This window comes from Neomonachus schauinslandi, chromosome 10 (assembly GCF_002201575.2).
Source record: "Neomonachus schauinslandi chromosome 10, ASM220157v2, whole genome shotgun sequence".
Lineage (NCBI taxonomy): Eukaryota > Metazoa > Chordata > Mammalia > Carnivora > Phocidae > Neomonachus > Neomonachus schauinslandi.
In genome coordinates this window covers 40,045,551-40,064,807 of record NC_058412.1, presented here as the reverse complement: position 1 = coordinate 40,064,807, position 19,257 = coordinate 40,045,551, and the positions used below count along the sequence as shown (strand labels likewise).

Below are 19,257 nucleotides of genomic sequence, written 5' to 3'. Positions count from 1 at the left end.
AAGTAGCTATTGGTCTCCTTCCAAGAGTTGGCCCTCAGGAATAAATTACAGGGATTACAATACTACATTTGATGATGTAGGAGACAAGAACATGAAAGGAATAAGCAAGTGATGCCTGATACACTATTAGCAATCTTAATATGTAAAGCCATTTCCAAAAGTAGAGAGTTGATTTGGATTAACAATTTAACTACTGGAAAGTCTAGTAAAGTAAAAAATTTTACTATTTCAAGCTTGCCTTTATCATATGTCTTAACTTTTTTTTTCTCTTTCTGATTTATAGTCCAAGTTTGACTGCCTGGATCCAGAATTCCTCAATAGTCAAGTTTCTAAATATGCCAAATTTGTGACTCAATTGGAAAAGGGCTTGCCACCCAACAGTGTAGTTCCCCAGCTAAAACATAAGGTGGAAAAAATGAAAGAAAAGGTAAGTTCGGTAGAAATTATTTCAAAAACTCCAGGTCAGTCTGTTACTACTTGATGCTAATGAGACTAAAGTCAGGAATTCCCTGTTTAAATTAGTCAGCTTTGCAGAGAGAAAAGAAAGAATAGACAAATTTTTTCAGAGGCCCTACATCCCTATCTTCAACTGGCCAAATCATGGAATTGAATACCTTGGTTCAAGCAGCATTCAGAGTAAGAGTTTCCCAAGTGGTAGGGAGCTTAGTGCAGTAATGGGTTGTAGGTATGCCAAGATACTGATCCACTCAGGCCTTAGACAGCCAAATGAGGCTAGTGCAGCCTTGTCCATTTATATCACTGCACCAAATAAATATGCCATTTTCCAGATGTGCTATGACTTGACAGTTGGGAAGCCCAGCAGTGGGTGTGTGAGACTGGCTCTTTGAAACTTACCACTGCTGAACCAGTACTTGAAATGGGAATGAAAAGTATTATGATTTTATCCTTTTAAGCAGTTTTAGATTTTTTTAAAAGATGAGATAAAGGACTAAAAGAAGACATGGGTAGGAAAAGTAAGCAAAACTTTAGGCGCAACAAGAAGAGCGTTTTTGCAGTGTCTCCCTCTTTAGTTTTACAATATCTAGTCAAAACACTTTCCCAAAGTTTCTTATGTCAGCCTCTTTCTTCTTCATTTGCCCGTCGTGTGATTATATCATATGATTGTAAACAAATTTATTTGTCACAGTCTTTATTCATCTTGCATTCCTTCAGAGTTCTGGTTGATTTTTTAAAAATATTTGCATATAGTAAAAGTCACTTTTTATGGTATACAGTTCTGTGGGGTTTTACAAATGGGTAGAGTCGTGTATAAAACACAACAGTACCATACAGAATAGTTCCATCACCCCCCAAAGTCCCATAAGCTGTTCTTTGTAGTCAGCCAACCCCAGGCAACCACTGGCCTGTTTTCTGTCCCTAAAGTTCTTCATTTTATATACGATATAAATGGAATTATACAATATGCAGCCTTTTGGGTCTGGCAGTGTTCACCTAGAAAAATGCATTTAAAATACATCCAGATACTTCTCTTCAGAATATATAACATACTCTTCTAACTCAAAAATAAAAAGAGAAATAATCCTTTAAAATGGGCAAAGGAGGGGCACCTGGGTGGCTCAGTCGTTAAGCGTCTGCCTTTGGCTCAGGTCATGATCCCAGGGTCCTGGGATCAAGTCCCATATCAGGCTCCCTGCTCCGCGGGAAGCCTGCTTCTCCCTCTACCACTCCCCCTGCTTGTGTTCCTGCTCTCACTATGTCTGTCTCTGTCAAATAAATAAATAAAATCTTTTTTAAATATATTTTTTTAAGATTTTATTTATTTATCAGAGAGAGAGAGAGACAGAGGCAGGCAGAGGGAGAAGTAGGCTCCTTGCTGAGCAAGGAGCCCGATGTGGGACTCGATCCCAGGACCCTGGGATCATGACCTGAGCCAAAGGCAGAGGCTTAACCGACTGAGCCACCCAGGCATCCCATAAATAAATAAAATCTTTAAAATAAAATAAAATAAAATAAAATGGACAAAGGATTTGAACAGACATGTCCCCACAGAAGATACATGAAAAGAGGCTGAATGTCATTAGCCATCAGGGAAATGCAAATCAAAGCCACAATGAGCCACCAGTCCACATCCATCAGAATGGCTATGATCAAAAGGATAGATTATATAATAAGTGTCGGTAAGGATCTGGAGAGTTGGAACCCTCATGTGTTGCTGGTGGGATTATAAAGTGGTATAGCTTCTTTGGAAAACAGTTTGGCAGTTTCTCAAAAGGGACTCCGCTCCTAGACATTTATCTAAGAGAATTGAAAACATATATTTACACAAACACTTGTATATGAATGTTCATAGCAACATCATTCATAACAGCCAAGAGTGGAGAAACCCCAAATGTCCATCAACTAATGAATAAATCAACAAAATGTAATATATCTATACAATGGAATATTGCTCGGCAATAAAAAGGAATGAAGTTTTGATACATGCTATAGCATAGATGAACCCTGAAAATGTTATACTAAGTGAAAGAAGCCAATCATAGAAAGACTTCATAGCATATGGTGTCATAGATATGAAATGTCTAGAGTAGAGAAATCAATAAAGAAAGTAAATTTAGTAGTTACCAGACACTGTGGTGGAGGAGAAATGGGTGATGAAAGCTAATGGGTATGGGGTTTCCTTTTGGGGTCATTAGATAGCAATAAGTAGTTCATAGTGATAGTTCTAAAATTAGATAGTGGTGATAGTTGCACATCTCTGTGAATTGGAATATTTTTTTAAAAAGATTCTTACAAAACAGATGAACATAGGGAAAGGGTAGAAAAAATAAAATAAGACAAAATCAGAGAGGGAGACAAACCATAAGAGACTTTTTTTTTTAAGATTTTATTTATTTATTTGAGAGAGAGAGAATGAGAGAGAGCACATGAGAGGGGGGAGGGTCAGAGGGAGAAGCAGACTCCCTGCCGAGCAGGGAGCCCAATGCGGGACTCGATCCAGGGACTCCAGGATCATGACCTGAGCTGAAGGTAGCTGCTTAACTAACTGAGCCACCCAGGCGCCAACCATAAGAGACTTTTAACTATAGGGAACAAACTGAGGGTTGCTGGAGGGGAGGTTGGAGGGGATGGGGTAGCTGGGTGATGGGCATTAAGGATGGCACATGATATAATGAGCACTGAGTGTTATATGCAACTGATGAATCCCTTAACTCTACCTCTGAAACTAATAATATACTATATGTTAATTGAATTGAAATACAAAATTTAAAAAAAAAGATTCTTCCATGTTGTTAGGTGAATCAATAGTTTGTTAATTTTTATTGCTGAGTAATAATTCCATTATATAGATTATCACAGTTGGTTTTTCCATTCACCTGTTGAAAGGCATTTGGGTTGTGACCAGTTTTATAGCAATTATTAATAAGCTATTCTCAACAGTCCTGTGCAGCTTTTTGAGTGAACATGAGTTTTTAATTCACTTGGGTATGTAACTAGGAGTGGGATTTCTAGGTGGCGTGGTAAGTATATGTTTAGAAGAAACTCGCCTAACTGTTTTTCAAAGGACTATAACATTTTGCCTTCCCACGGGCCGTGTGTGAGAATTCTAGCTGTTCCTCATCCTCCCCAGCACTCCTTATTGCTCGGGAGGTTTTCTGTGTGGTTTGGTTTGGTTTTCATTTCAGTCACTCGAGTAAATGTATAGAAGTATCTCATGGCAGTCATGTTTGCATTTTTCCAGTGACTAATCATGTGGGGTATATTTTAAATGTCTTTTTTCCATCCTTTTATCTTCTTTGCTGAAATGTCTGTTTGGCTCTTTGCCCCATTTTTAATTGGGTTGCTTGTTTTGTTATTATTGTGTTTTAAGAGTTCCCTTTGAAATCTGGATCCAACTCCTTTTTCATATATGTAACCTGAAAATATTTTTTCCCAGTCAGTGTCTTGTCTCTTCAATCCCTTACCAGTGACTTTCAAAGTGCAAATGGTTTTAATATGAATAAAGTTCAATTTATATTCTTTGCTTTTATGGATTATCTTTTTAGTATATTATCTAAAAATGTTTTTGCTAAACTTAAGGGTCACACTGATTTTCTCCTGTATTTGCCCCTAGAAGTTTTATAGTTTTACTTTTTTTTACATTAAAGTTTATGAATTATTTTGAGTTATTTTGCATAAAATATGAGAGATGTGTCAAGGTGTACATTTTTTACATTTGGATATCCACTCAATCCAGCACCATTATTTGAAAAGACTATCCTTTCTCCATTGAACTGCCCTTGCACCTTTGCCAGAAGTCAGCTGACTATATTTTTTAGTTTATTTCTGGACTCTATTCTGTTTTGTTGTTCTGTGAGTCTATTCTTTCGCCGATACTATACTGTTTTAATAACTATAGCTAGTAAGTCTTGAAATCAGGTAGTACGTGTAAGTCCTCCAAATTTGTTCTTCTTCTTCACAATCATTTTGTCTATTCTAATTTCTTTATCTTTCCATGTAAATCTTAGAATTAGGTTGTCAATCTGTATAAAAAATTGCCAGGAATTTTTGAAGGATTGTGTTGAATGATTAGATCAATTTGAAGAGAACTGACATCTTAACCTGATGAAGTTTTCCAGTCTGTTACCAGCATATCTCTTCATTTATTTTTTTCATCGAAGTTTTATAGTTTCAGTACACAGATTCTGCATGTATTTTGTTAGTTTTATAATTAAACACTTTTTGTTATACTAAATAATGTTTTTTTTTAAAAAATAGATTTTATTTATTTATTTATTTGTCAGAGAGAGAGAGAGGAGCATACACGAAGCAGCCTCCCGTAAGGAGCCCGTTGTGGGACTTGAACCCAGGGCCCTGGGGTCATGATCTGAGCTGAAGGCAGATGCTTAACCAACTGAGCCACCCAGGCGTCCCAATAATATTGTTTTTAATTCCAAATTCCAATTGTTTATTGCTGCTATATAGCAGAATACTATTGAATACTATTGACCTTTGTATATTGATCTTATATCCTGTGATGTTATTAAATTCAGTTTTTAATTTTAGGAGCTTTTTTTATACATTAAAATGAGTTTGGAAGGGTTCCTTCTTCTGTTTTCTGGAGAAAAGAGTATAGAATTAATATTATTTCTTCTTTAAGTGTTTAGTAGAATTCACCGGTGAAGCCATTTCAGCTTGAAGTCTCCTTTTTCGGAAGGCTTTTAACTACAAATTGAATTTCTTTAATACATATTGAATTATTTAGGTTCTCTATTTCTTCTTGAGGGGTTTTATAATGTATTTTTCAAAGTAATGGTCCATTTCATCCAAATTGTTGAATTTGTAGACATAAAGTTGATCATAATATTTCTTTATTATCCTTTAAAAGTATGTGGGATCTGGGGCACCTGGCTGGCTCAGTCGGTTAAGTTTCCGACTCTTGGTTTCGGCTCAGTTCATGATCTCATGAGTTGTGATATCGAGCCTTGTGTTGGACTCTGTGCTCAGCAGGAAGTCTGCTTGAAGATTCTCTCCCTCTGCCGCTCCCCCAACTCACTCTCTCTCACTAAAATAAATAAATAAGTCTTTAAAAAAAAAAGGTATGTGGAATCAGAAGTGATGTCCCATTTTTCACTGTTGATGTTGATAATTTGTATCTTTCTGTATAGATTTATCTGTTCTCTGCTTATCTATCTGTCCCGTAATCCAACCATCCATTCGGTTCTTTATTTATGTCAATATAAACTCATGGATATTTATTTTATAATTTGTATTATAATACAATACTACATTATTTATTGTTTGCTTAAATCATTACAACTTTGGCTATTGAGAACTCTCTGAGTTGACTTCTGTGTCCCTTTGATGTACCTCATCATTTTGGTTTTTGTATTTTACCTTTACATATACTATATGCACAATATATTACTACTATTTTTTTTTTAATTTTATTATGTTATGTTAGTCACCATACAATACATCATTGGTTTTTGATGTGGTGATCCATGATCCATTGTTTTCGTATAACACCCAGTGCTCCATGCAGTACGTGCCTTCCTTAATACCCATCACCGGGCTAACCAATCCCCACTCCCCCATCCCCTCTAAAACCCTGTTTGTTTCTCAGAGTCCATAGTCTCTCATGGTTCATCTCTCCCTCCGATGCCCCCTCCCTTCATTTTTCCCTTCCTTCTCCTAATGTCCTCTATGCTATTCCTTATGTTCCACAAATAAGTGAAACCATATGATAATTGACTTTCTCTGCTTGACTTATTCACTTAGGATAATCTCCTCCAGTCCCATCCATGTTGATGTAAAAATTGGGTATTCGTCCTTTCTGATGGCTGAGTAATATTCCATTGTATATATGGACCACATCTTCTTTATCCATTCATCTGTTGAAGGGCATCTTGGCTCTTTCCACAGTTTGGCTATTGCGGACATTGCTGCTATGAACATTGGGGTGCATATGGCCCTTCTTTTCACTACATCTGTGTCTTTGGGGTAAATACCCAGGAGTGCAATTGCTGGGTCATAGGGTAGCTCTATTTTTAAATTTTTGAGGAACCTCCATACTGTTTTCCAAAGTGACTGTACCAACTTGCATCCCCACCAACAGTGTAAGAGGGTTCCCCTTTCTCCACAACCTCTCCAACATTTGTTGTTTCTTTCCCTGTCCATTTTTGCCATTCTAACTGGTGTAAGGTGGTATGTCAATGTGGTTTTGATTTGAATTTCCCTGATGGCTAATGATGATGAACATTTTTTCATGTGTCTGTTAGCCATTTGTATGTCTTCTTCAGAGAAGTGTCTTTTCATATCTTCTGCCCACTTTTTGCCTTGATTATTTGTTTTTTGGGTGTTGAGTTTGTGAAGTTCTTTATAGATCTTGGATACCAGCCCTTTATCTGTAGTGTCATTTGCAAATATCTTCTCCCATTCTGTGGGTTGCCTCTTTGTTTTGTTGACTGTTTCCTTTGCTGTGCAGAAGCTTTTTATCTTGATGAAGTCCCAAAAGTTCATTTTTGCTTTTGTTTCACTAGCTTTTGGAGATGTATCTTGAAAGAAGTTGCTGTGGCCGATGTCAAAGAGGTTACTGCCTATGTTCTCCTCTATTTTTATTTTATGTAATCATCTTTCAGGACAATCAAAATAGGAAACAAAATGAAATTTATTTTGCCTTTATTCCATTTCTAGTGTTCTTCATTTCTTTGCATGGATCTAAGATTCTGACTCATAGCCTGAAGAACTTCCTTTAATATTTCTTATTGAGTAGGTATGCTAACAGTGAATTCCCTAAATTTTTGTTTTGAAAAAGTCTTTATCCTTTATTTTGAATGATAATTCAAATGATAATTTAAACTTATCATACTGAGTCAACAGGTTTTGTTTTTTCTTTCAGCAGTTTAAAAGCATCCTTTCATTACTTTCTTGCTTGCATGGTTTCTAACAAGAAATCTTCTATTGTTCTTGCCCCTGTTCTTCTGTAGATAATATGTATTTTTTGGTTGAGCTGTCGTCAAGATTATTTCTTTTTCTTCATTTTTGTCAGTTTATAATGTGGTATGCCCAGGTGTGTGTTGTTGTTGTTGTTTACAGTTTGTGTTTATCCCATTTAGCATTCCCTGAGTTTCTTGGATCTGTGGTTTGGTGTCTGTCTTTAATTTTGAAAAAAAAAATGCAGCCATTATGTTATTCTTTGAGATTTCTATTGCATATTTTAGACCATTTGATATTGTCCTATAGCTCTTGGATGCTCTGTCTATGGTTTTGGTTTTGGTTTTTGGTTGTTTGGGGTTTTTAACCACTATTTTTTTCTCATGTCAGTGTGGAGAATTTCTACTCACTTATCTTCCAGTCCACGGATCCTTGGCTGTGTTAAGCTCATCAAAGGCATTCTTTATCTCTCTTGCTGTCTTTTTCCATTCTAACATTTATTTAATTCTTAATCATAGCTTCCATCTTTCTTTTTTTTTTAAGATTTTATTTATCTGTCAGAGAGAGAGAGAGAGCACAAGCAGGGGGAGTGTAGGCAGAGGCAAAAGCAGGCTCCTCCTGAGCAGGGAGCCCGACGCGGGGCTTGATCCCAGGACCCTGGGATCCTGACCTGAGCCGAAGGCAGACACTAAACCAACTGAGCCACCCAGGTGTCCCAGCTTCCATCTTTCTATTGAAATTTCCCATCTGGTCTTGTATGTTGCCTACCTTTTCCATGAGAGCCATTACCATATTAATTACAATTATTTTGAATTCTCTATTAATTTCAACATTGTGTGTCATATCTGAGTCTGGTGTTTATTTTTTTATTTTGTTTTTTGTTTTTATCTAGTAAGTGTATGTTTATCTTAACTTTTATACAGTTCCTACATTTTTATTGAAAGCCAGACATCTTATGTAGTACAGTAGATACTGAAGTAAATAATTTTTTTTTTGAGAGAGAGACAGAGATAGTGAGAGAGAGCTCGAGCAGGAAGGAGGGGGAGCAGCAGACACCCCGCAGAGCAGGGAGCCCGATGCAGGGCTCGATCCCAGGACCCTGGGATCATGACCTGAGCCGAAGGCAGAGGCTTAACCATCTGAGCCACCCAGGCATCCCTGAAGTAAATAATTTTTATGCCTGGAGATGAGCATGCCTTTCCTCCTACTTGGCTTTTTGTGTGGCATGTTATGTTAAATCTAGTAAGGAATTGGGCTAGATTTGAGGTTTGATGTTGCTATGGTTACCCTCAATATACTACAGCCTTCAAATTGTTCTTTTGATATCTCGTGTTTCTGGTTGGGCTCATTTGCCAAAGATTATTTTTTCAATTTTTGTTTCTCCCTGACCTTGGGTCCTCTCTATGTATTGTCCCCAGAGAGAATCTGTCTCTTGCAACTAATCAGTCTGTATTCCACTGTTATTTTTATTCAGTATTTGTTAGCCCAGTGGGAGAGGTGAGGAGGGGCAGGAAAACCCGTGAAGGTCAACAGTCTGAGAACAAGGGACACAGTGCCTTACTAAGATAGAGGCTTAATCAGAACACCAATGGAATGCCCCTCCTCCAGCTGTAGTAATGAGCCTAGAATGTATTTCTTTCCCTCCCCCCATGAGTAGAGCTTTTATTTTTCCAATTCTGTTTCTCCCAGTATATACAGAAATCTACAGTGGGTTATCACAATGCCTTAAAATGACAGTGTTTGTTGCTCATTTCCCTGACATTAAGTCATTTGTCCCATAGGGAAACTAGGAGAAATGGGTTGATTAGAGTTAAAATAGTGGTTGCTGTGTTCCTCCCCCCAGGCAACACCATAAGGTAGACTTTCTTAGGATTCTCCCCAATCTTCCCTGTGAACATCTTTGTATTTGTAGCCCCCAGGGACTTCACACTCTCATGCTACCCTACGCTCACTCGTTAGCAATTTATTTTTAAAATTTAGCTGAATCTTCTTGCTAGCTTAAGTGGCAACCCAAGGCATCTGTCCTAGGTAAGCAAATTCTCAGGTCCTGTTTTTTTGCTGTGGAGAAATCTACAGATACCAGTCTCTCCCCAAATTTTGAGTTAGTTGGTTGCCCTGCAACCTCAATTTTCTGATGGGCTCAATAGAAGTCATTAATTTTCAGTTTGTCCAGAATTTTCTTTTGTAAGAGCACAAGTTGTATTCTTTCCAGTTCTCCACATTCCTGAATTGAAACCAGAAGCCTTGGGCTATTTTTTTAAGGTAGGGGAAGTGGGTGGGGAATGGGGTAATTGGGTGATGAGCATTAAGGAGGGCACTTGACATAATGAGCACTGGGTGGTATATGCAAGTGACGAATCACTAAATTCTACCACTGAAACTAATAATACACTATATGTTAACTGAAAAAAAAAAGAAATAAACAAACAAACTCCTATATCTATAGTCAAAAAAAAGATAAAAAGCATGGTGCCTTTGAGAGTGTTTGCTTTCCAGCTTCCAGTTATCATTGACTTGAGGAACCCAACTTTGAAGGCAAGACATTGGGCAGCTATTGAACAAACAGTTGATGCCTCCCTAGTGGACCTTGAAATTCCATTAACCTTGCAGAAGCTCTCTGAGTTGCGTGTTTTTGATTTTGGCCAAGAAATCCAGGACATTTCTGGGCAGGCTTCTGGAGAAGCTGCCTTAGAAACAATTCTTAAAAAGGTAAATCTGAAAAATATGTTCTGAAGATCAAGGAATGTAGGTTTTCATATTCAGCATGAAGATCACCAACTTTTGATTCATCTAGATGGGTTTTTCAACATTGCAGCTCTCACTCTCTCATTATCATTCATCCTTCTGTTGTTTCCTTACATTTATTATCATTATTATTATCAGTAGCACTTTGGTCAGTATCCTCTCTCTACTTAGCTTATAGCCCACTTTGATGACAACAAAGTTTGATATTTCCATGCTTATATAAAAAAACATATTCCAAGGAAGATCTTTTGTACCAAAATACATCATCTTTCAAACTACCAGAAAAAAGTAACTATGAAATGCTACAAAAGACACTGAAGCTACTTAAGCTACTTACCTCTACTTAAGCTACTTACCTCCTTACCCTAAAAATACACACATACCTACAAATCACCTGTGTAAAAAGAAATATTTTCCTTACATTTAAAGCATAAAGTGGTAAGGGGTAGACATTAACATACCACAAGTTATTCATATGTGTTAATCTTCATCAATAAAATTTAGCATATCTGTATCCTTTAACCAAGAAGAGGATTTTAAGAATTTTAAAGGCAGTAAAGAGGAAAATGGGATGATTATGGAGTTTTCACTTATTTTATTCTACATGCATTTATTGAGTACCTAAACAGAAATGAATTTAAGTATCCTAAAATGTGAATTATTTCTAAGGTGGAGGATTCTTGGAAAACAACCGAATTCGTCGTTCTCCCTCACCGTGACTCCAAAGATGTGTTTATTCTGGGTGGCACAGATGACATACAGGTAGGGTAACTGGGTTATTGAAAACCCATGGTGGGGTGCCTGGGAGGCTCAGTCATTAAGTGTCTGCCTTCAGCTCAGGTCATGATCCCAGCGTCCTGGGATGGAGCCCCACATCAGGCTCCTTGCTCGGTGGGAAGCCTGCTTCTCCCTCTCCCACTCCCCCTGCTTGTGTTCCCTCTCTCGCTGTGTCTCTCTCTGCCAAATAAATAAAATCTTAAAAAAAAAAAAAAAACCATGGTAAAGATTGGTCAGACCTACTCCTGAATCTTCTATGGGAGATTATGATGAAGGAATGAAATATGAGAGTTACTAAGAAAAAATCTAATTGGAAAGGCAAAATATGAATATGTATAATTGACAGGAATGCTTGTACATGAAATATTTAGCAAAGCAATAAAAGTAGCATATATATGAATTATAATCTTGTAGTTAACAGTGGAAGAGTTTAGAAAAATAAGAGATAATTTATGGCTGAAGTGATCACAGAATCCTTCCTAGACCAGCCAAGACATGCTGGACCTTAAAGAATAAACGGTGTTTGACAGACATAGATGAGAATGAAGGGCATTTCAAACCATTTCAATGAGGCAAAGAAACATGAATGAGCATTTCAGGTTTATAGCATACTAGGAAACTAAGTTCACTTGAATTTTTTGAGATTAGGAGTAGATGGCTATACTCTATGAACAATAAAAGAAAATAAATCTAATCCATGTGTTTGGAATATTCTTAGTGATTTAAAATTCAAAGACACATTTGTTTAGCAAAAGGATCTGTGTCTTATGGCCTAATTTAAAAAGCAAAGCCCTGGCACATTTGGGTGTACCCACACCAGAACTAATGATGAGATGGCTTTGCCAGGTATAGGTTGGAAGAGCAAGACCAGATGTCACTCTGGGCAGTAGATGAAAGAGTAAACCCAAGATGAAGTCAGGTAGTAGGAGGCCAAGTGATGCTAGGTGATGGGGCTTCTGCTCTCAAGAAATTTATAATTTAAATAGGGCAATTAAAATCCTTTAGATTAACAGACACATTTTTTACAGAATGCACATGTTCTGTAAGGGTTGCTGTAGTGTAAGGGGAAAAGTAGGGGAGGGAGGTAGAGAGAAAACTGTTTATAGTCCTTCTAAGCTTGATATGAATGAGTTCAGTTTCCCTCTTCTGCAAGATAATTGAGATAAAGTGATGTTTCATTAGATAGAGAAGATAATTTTAATTTTAATTTAAAACTTTTTAATTTTGCAAGTTTTGAATCCTTTGAGAAATAAAAGCTTAGATGACCAAATGGTGTAAAGAAGGTACCAGATACCTAAAAGTAGGGGGAGAGAGAAGAAGTATTGAACCAAACAAAAAACATGTGCCATTAATAATTACAGAAATAGCCAAGATTTGGCAATCAAAAGTCTCTTGGTGACATTTGAGAGAACGTCAGAGTGGGTTGTGAGCCATTGAAGGGAAAAGGATGGGTAGGAAACAGTAGGTGAGACTAAGCTGTTTATTTAAAAAGTTGGCTTTTAAGTGGACTCTCGAGATTAAACATCTGTAATTATCTTTGAGAGCACAAACTCATAATGCTGTACATTTTCTTCTTTCTTTAAAGGTCCTTCTTGATGACAGCACCATCAACATCACAACCATTGCCTCATCACGTTATGTTGGTCCATTGAAAACTCGAGTGGATGACTGGCAGAAACAACTTGCCTTATTTAATCAAACACTGGTGAGTGAGGGCAATTTCATGCACTCAGAGAATTGGAGAGCCATGGTACTTTAGAAATCATTTCTCCAATCATTTAAATATGATGTAGTTTAGATAAGGTTTAATTGTTGACATTTTATTATATTCAGAATGTAAAGAAAATGCAAATATGCTAAGTTCTTCTTTATATGATTATGCCATGTCTCTTGAATTAGTTATTATTGCCATGAAACAAAATACCACAAACTTGGTGGTATGAAACGGTCTATATTTATTATACATATCACAGTTTCTGTGGGTCAGGAGTTCAGATATGGCTTAACTGAGTCTCCTACTTAGGGTCTCACAAAGGTTCAATCAAGTTGTGGGCCAGGACTTGGTTTTCATCAGAGGTTCAACTCAAGGAGGATCCACTTCCAAGCTCACTCAGGTTGTTGGCAGAAATAATTTCCTCACAACTCTGGGACTAAGGGCTTCAATTTCTTGCTGGCTATCATCCTCAGCTCCTAGATGCTGCCCACATTTTGTGTTTATTTATAAATCTATAGTTTTATTGAGACAAAGCTGACAGTGTGGTATGAAGTTCACATTTAAACAAAGTTTTCACAGAAACCTAAAACATGCCTGAAAAGATTTTATAGTGGAGTTCTAGATGCAGGTCTAGATGATGGGAAGTACTGATGGGTATCATGATTCAAGATAGCATTTTGAGTATTCGTTAATTCTTAAGATTAAAAAAAATTATTTTTGTTCTGTGTTTTAAAGTGATCACTGCCCCAGTATGAAAACTGAATCTTCTCCTGAGATGAGGGCTTTTGAAATCATTCAGCTCTTGAAATGATTCAATGAACTTGTGTTGTCAGTGACTGAACCCTGCCACCAATGGTTTCAGAATTCAAAGTTCAAAAAACAGAGAAGCTCCAAGGGTTTTTCACCCTAAGAATATGAGCCCTTGTCTCATATGAGCTACTCTCATTCCCTCTGTACCACCTTCTTCTCCTCCCTAAGTACCTCGGCCAGTTGATATTTATAACTTCATAATTGGAAAAGAAAGGGCCTTCTTGTCAATTAGAAGAATTAGCACCTCTAAGAACAATCTGCCTATGAATACACTCCAGTGAAAGACTTTCCCTCCTCAACCAGTTTCCATCCCAAAATGGCAGACAGCTTTGGTAACTTACTAACTGGCTTAAACCTTAATGCAACAGCATTAAGCTCAGGCAGGGAATATCCGGGCTTCTAAGCTTCAGGCCTTCGCAGCTTTTAGACAGCCTCTGACAATGCCACAACAACCTCGTATTTACTAGAAAAACACACACTTGCTTAAAGTCTCCTTGGTACCCTTCCTTGTGGTACACCTTTCCTTTTTATTTTATTCTACCTCAAGTTATCCCATGGTAGAACAAAGAATCCACTTACACTGATCTTACTTTGTTCCCATCCAATCTCTTTCTTAGACTTCAGATGTTTAGCTTGATTTAATTACGTTTAGGTTTCTAAATATTCTAATATGAAATGTTATCTGTGAAATAATAAAGGCACTAAGTAGGAAAAGATCGTTCGTTCCAACTTTGTTTCACAGAGTTCATTTTCAGGAATCCACCCTCTTTGATGAACCCCTTATAATCTGACCCCTGTCTGGCCTCCTGTACTGATGGCTGAGCCCTATGAAGGGAGGGACTACAGAGCAAAGTAACGTTTTCATAGAGGGCCCTTCCATAAAGTGCCGACTAGTGGGGACTCTCCAAAGAATTAACTGTCTGGAAATTAAGAGACCTGAGATAAATCAGGGAGTGGTTGTGACGCTAGGCCTCAGGCATAACCCCCGAATCCAGAGTGAGAAGTGAGAAACTCACAGATGTTGGGCCGACACATGCGCTGGTGCGAGGCACAGAGGACAGCGAGAACTAGGTGCCGACACTGCATTTCTGGTTTCTTCGATGAACAGTGACAGAGGCAGTGGGTGATTTTCTTCTTCCTCCAGTCCTCTGTACTTGCCGTGTGTTCTGATTTTACTTTTTTGATTGAAGAAAATGAATCATATTTCTTTTTTAAAAAGAGAGGAAAGAATATAGATATAACTGAGGCCAAAAAAAGGAAAAACTCAAAAAACCTTTTTTTTTTTTTTTGGACAACCCTTTCTGTATTTGGAAATAGTCACTAAACACTTCCCAACCTTCAGAGTGCTTTAAGTATCTTGCCTCCCCTTAGACTGTCTCCTCTGGGCATTTTAATCCTCTTTCTCTGGGTCCATTCTAGTTACCACACAGTAGATTCATTATAACTCTACCTAGTAGAGCATGGGTTGAAATTAGGCTGCAGTGAGTCTTGGACCTTGTAAGGAGGTTTCATCTCAAAGAACCTGTGAGAAGTCCCCCAAATGAAAAAGATATAATGAGTCCCCATGTAATTATTTTTAATGTAACTGTGTTTTTGATTTGGGATGAAAAATTTGATAATGCCCATATTTTTCTCCTAGGAAGAGTGGCTGAACTGCCAGAGAAACTGGCTCTACCTAGAAAGTATTTTTAATGCTCCAGATATTCAGAGGCAATTGCCTGCCGAGGCTAAGATGTTCCTGCAAGTGGATAAGTCATGGAAAGAAATCATGAGGAAGGTGAACCGGTTGCCTAACGCTCTTCGAGCAGCTACTCAACCAGGTATAAAACAAAATTTTAAAAACAAATAAAAAGGGGCGCCTGGGTGGCTCAGTCGTTAAGTGTCTGCCTTTGGCTCAGGTCATGATCCCGGGGTCCTGGGATCGAGCCCCGCATCAGGCTCCCTGCTCCACGGGAAGCCTGCTTCTCCCTCTCCTGCTCCCCCTGCTTGTGTTCCCTCTTTCGCCGTGTCTCTCTCTCTCTGTCAAATAAATAAATAAGATCTTTAAAAAAAATAAATAAAAAGGCTTTACAACCATCTAAAATGTTTAGCACCTATAAGATTCTGGCAATATGGGGTACAGTCAATCCTTGATTCTTGTCAGCATTGATGACCAGGAATATTTGTGGCACATCGACACTCTTGCTGAACAATGTGAATTGAACACTGTTGTTGTTGTTGTTGTTGTTAATTATTATCACTGTTATTATTACCTGTCAGCTTAGTTCATAGTTTTGGCACCCAAGAATCTGATTCTTTTTTTTTTTTAAGATTTTATTTATTTATTTGACAGAGAGAGACACAGTGAGAGAGGGAACACAAACAGGGGGAGTGGGAGAGGGAGAAGCAGGCTCCCCACTGAGCAGGGAGCCCGATGCCGGGCTCAATCCCAGGACTCTGGGATCACGACCTGAGCCGAAGGCAGACGCTTAATGACTGAGCCACCCAGGCGCCCCAAGAATCTGATTCTTTTTGCTGCTTTTATAATTTGGGGATTCTGCCACAGAGTCTCAGTGAGGCTTGCATGTCAGAATTTGACTACAAGATATATATTCACATTCAGTTGACCCATTCTGCTAAAGCTCTCACAGACTTATAACCATAAAAATTTCCACATCTTATTTTTCATTAATTCATTAAAAACATTTAAAAATATTACCACAAATTATAATTCTAATCTCAAGACTGAAATGTGTTTTAATAAGTTCTGTTTCTAAGGATATGGAATCAAAGCATTGGTGCGTGCACATACATGGTTATTGAACTTTATCAAAGCCTCAGCAAGCTTGCGTGTTGTTCTGCAACATATGACTTTTTCTGGTGAATACCTCTAGACAGCTTCCCTGTCAAGCAGAGGCAGCCTGCTGGGCTATGCCCTTTGCCCAAAGACGCTTACATAAAAACAGAAACAGAAAGGAAAAACTATATGGTGTGATAGAATTAAAAACTTTTAAGCTTTGGGGCTCTGAAGGTCACCCACATTTTTTGACTCCTAGCCAGCAGTTGAATCACTCCAGCCTCTGCTTCTGTCCTAACATCTCCTCTCTGCCTCTGACCCTCCTGCCTCCCTCCTCGAAGGACCCCTCCGATTACATTGGGCCCACTAGATGATCCAAGATAATCTCCCCATCCCATGATCATTGGTCACATCTCCCAACTTCCTTTTTCCGTATACACTAACGTATTCTCAGGTTCTGGGGAATAGGACACGGACATCTCTGAGCACCCTCTATTCTGCCTACCACATGCATATTCAAACCTTGTGCTGCAATAATGTTAACGTGTGTGATCACAGAGTGCTGCCGCAGACTTGTTACATAACTTTTGAAATTAAAAAAATATATATGATTCCAAAATACGTCTGGTCCTAGGGATTTCAGATAAAGAAGTGTGGACCTATAAATGTCATTTGGTGATGATAAAGCTATGAAGGAAAATTCAGCAGCATAAGGGGCTAGAGAACAGCTGGGGGCTGCCGTGTGTGTGCGTGTGTGTATGTGTGTGTGTGGTGGAGGGCTTTTTTTGATAGAGTGAGTGGCTTTCGAGCATAAAGCGGCAGGAAAGAGGGAGTGAGACACATGCAAATCTGAGGGAGGTATGAAAAGCAGAGAGAAGAACAAAGGTGAAGACCAGAGGTGAGAATGTACTTAGCATGCACAACGGTCTGTACTTGGGTTTGGCTTTGGTTCATGCACTCCCAGAAGTTGGGGGTGCCAGCTAAAAATTGTTTCAGATTGAATACTTGTTTGTCTGTGGTAAATATTAAAATTACCATTAGATAATGTTATTAAAAGTAATAGTTAACATTGTTAGCCCACCTCCTGCAATTTAAATTTTTTCGACCATTTTTTATCAAATAAAACCAAAGCTTTAAAGAATGTTAATATCATATTTTACTTCCACTTAAAATGGTATTTTCTATTTATTTTAACACAATTTTACCAACACCTCTCCCCCCCCCCCCAATAAACAGGACTTCTGGAGACTTTTCAAAATAATAATGCATTACTTGACCAAATTCAAAAGTGTCTAGAGGCATATTTAGAATCAAAAAGAGTTATCTTTCCAAGGTAAGTTTATAAAGCAACCTACAATATTTTTAGTAGTGAAGACTATCCATTAATTTAAAAGGGTATACTTAAAAACAAACTGTAACTTCAAAACATCAGGGAACCAGAATGAAACAAGAAAGATACGATAATTGGTGAATCAATCCAGCTGATATCTTGATTGGGGAGTGTAAGGCTCAAGGATAAAGGTACAATATTTGGTGGAGGATTAAGTGGGTAGGTACCCGAGATGCTGGAGGGATTCTAGGTCTCAGCATTGTTTCACTGTTGGGTGCACATGTGTGTGCCTGCCTGTGCATGCGTCCATAGAGGTGCATGCGAAAAGTCAGAGGACCCTCTGTTGCCTGAGCAGGTTTCTTTGCACTAATCGGTGACCTAAGAGTGTCACTGGAGAAGTTGTCCAAGAGATCATTTCACAAACTCCAAATGAAATTTTTACTCATCTCTTTATTCCAAAAACATACCAAATGTTATGCTCAGTGCTAAAGATACAAAGAAGAAAAGGCTGGATTCCTGCCCTAATGGGGCTCATGGTTAACAGGTGGATAGTCATGTAAATAAACATTATAATACAGTTTTTTTAAAACCAGGATAAACTATTTGATGGTGGCCAAAGTTCCCAACTTCATTCCTTAGGGCACACTGTACTGTAACACAGAGGACATTGGCAAAATGTTTCATCTTCCCTGGTATTTTCCTGTTAGTTGTTAAGGAAATGGCCATTAAGGTCTGTCCTTGGACAAGCACTGTGGCAGCCAGGGGTAGGTGCTTATTGGGTTACTTGGTTGAGAGGGGTTGTTGCTGGGGACCAGAACAGGATATGTGTGTCCACAAGAAATCCAAGATCCAGATTTGGTTGAGTTTTAACAGAAGTGGTCAGGCTTTAAAGAATATACACAAATCTTACTAAAACATCCTTCAGGCAACATGGATAAAGATGAAAGAGTTTGAGGTTTGGAATGTGCCTTTTGTCTGTTTCACTCTTAATTGAGTGGTTCCCAAGTTGAGTCTCCCAAAGCCAGAGAAAATCTATATACTACTTTTGATACTTAAAGAAAACTGGAAACAAATTTTCCGGTGATAATATTGACCACTGAAAAGCATCCGCTTTTATTTGTTCTTTTGCTTAGAACTGCATGAACTAGTTCTGCTACTGTATTATGTCAGGAGGCTCTATGTGGTGTTGATTTCACCCTGCAGGCCTTCATGAAGACATACTGTGAGCTGCAGACCAAGTTAGTTCCTGGGGACACAAGACGAATACAGTACTATTCCTGCTCTCACAGAGCTCATGGTCCAATCTTTATAGTTATCCCCCTGTTTCATTAGCTGAAAAAGAGGCATGGGCACAAATTAATTATTACTGGATGGTAAAAGTAGCAGGACTGATAGAGTCCAACCAAAAGCATCTTTATTTCTAACTAATAACTACCTTTGCATTCCCTGCTGGGGGCAGGTTTCTCCCTGCCCCTGGACCAAATCTTGAGCAGACCTCATGAATTTTCTGGTCATTCTCAAATAATAATACAAACAAACAAAAACCTCTTGTCACCTCAACCCAATAAATGATCTTTAATAATCAAACTCTGAACTTCTTTCAAAGTGAAAACTTCCCCCTTCCCTGCCCAAGATTGTTGCAGGTCTAAAGGCTTTAGTGATGATGAGGCTATGTGGTGATCAACCCTCCCCTCTCCCTATGAGGTTTCTGAGGTCTCCAGGTTTGGGGCA

At 38.3% G+C, this 19,257-nt stretch overlaps 1 protein-coding gene across 1 annotated transcript in view; it reads left to right on the top strand.

Annotated features, from left to right (window-relative positions):
• DNAH6 (dynein axonemal heavy chain 6) overlaps window positions 1–19,257 on the top strand; it is a 214,859-nt gene that overhangs the window by 61,322 nt on the left and 134,280 nt on the right. The window contains exons 17-22 of the mRNA XM_021697409.1: window positions 284–427; window positions 9,871–10,083; window positions 10,789–10,881; window positions 12,482–12,601; window positions 15,060–15,240; window positions 17,433–17,529. Coding sequence (XP_021553084.1) covers window positions 284–427; window positions 9,871–10,083; window positions 10,789–10,881; window positions 12,482–12,601; window positions 15,060–15,240; window positions 17,433–17,529 — 848 coding nt within the window. The remainder of the gene's footprint in view (window positions 1–283; window positions 428–9,870; window positions 10,084–10,788; window positions 10,882–12,481; window positions 12,602–15,059; window positions 15,241–17,432; window positions 17,530–19,257) is intronic.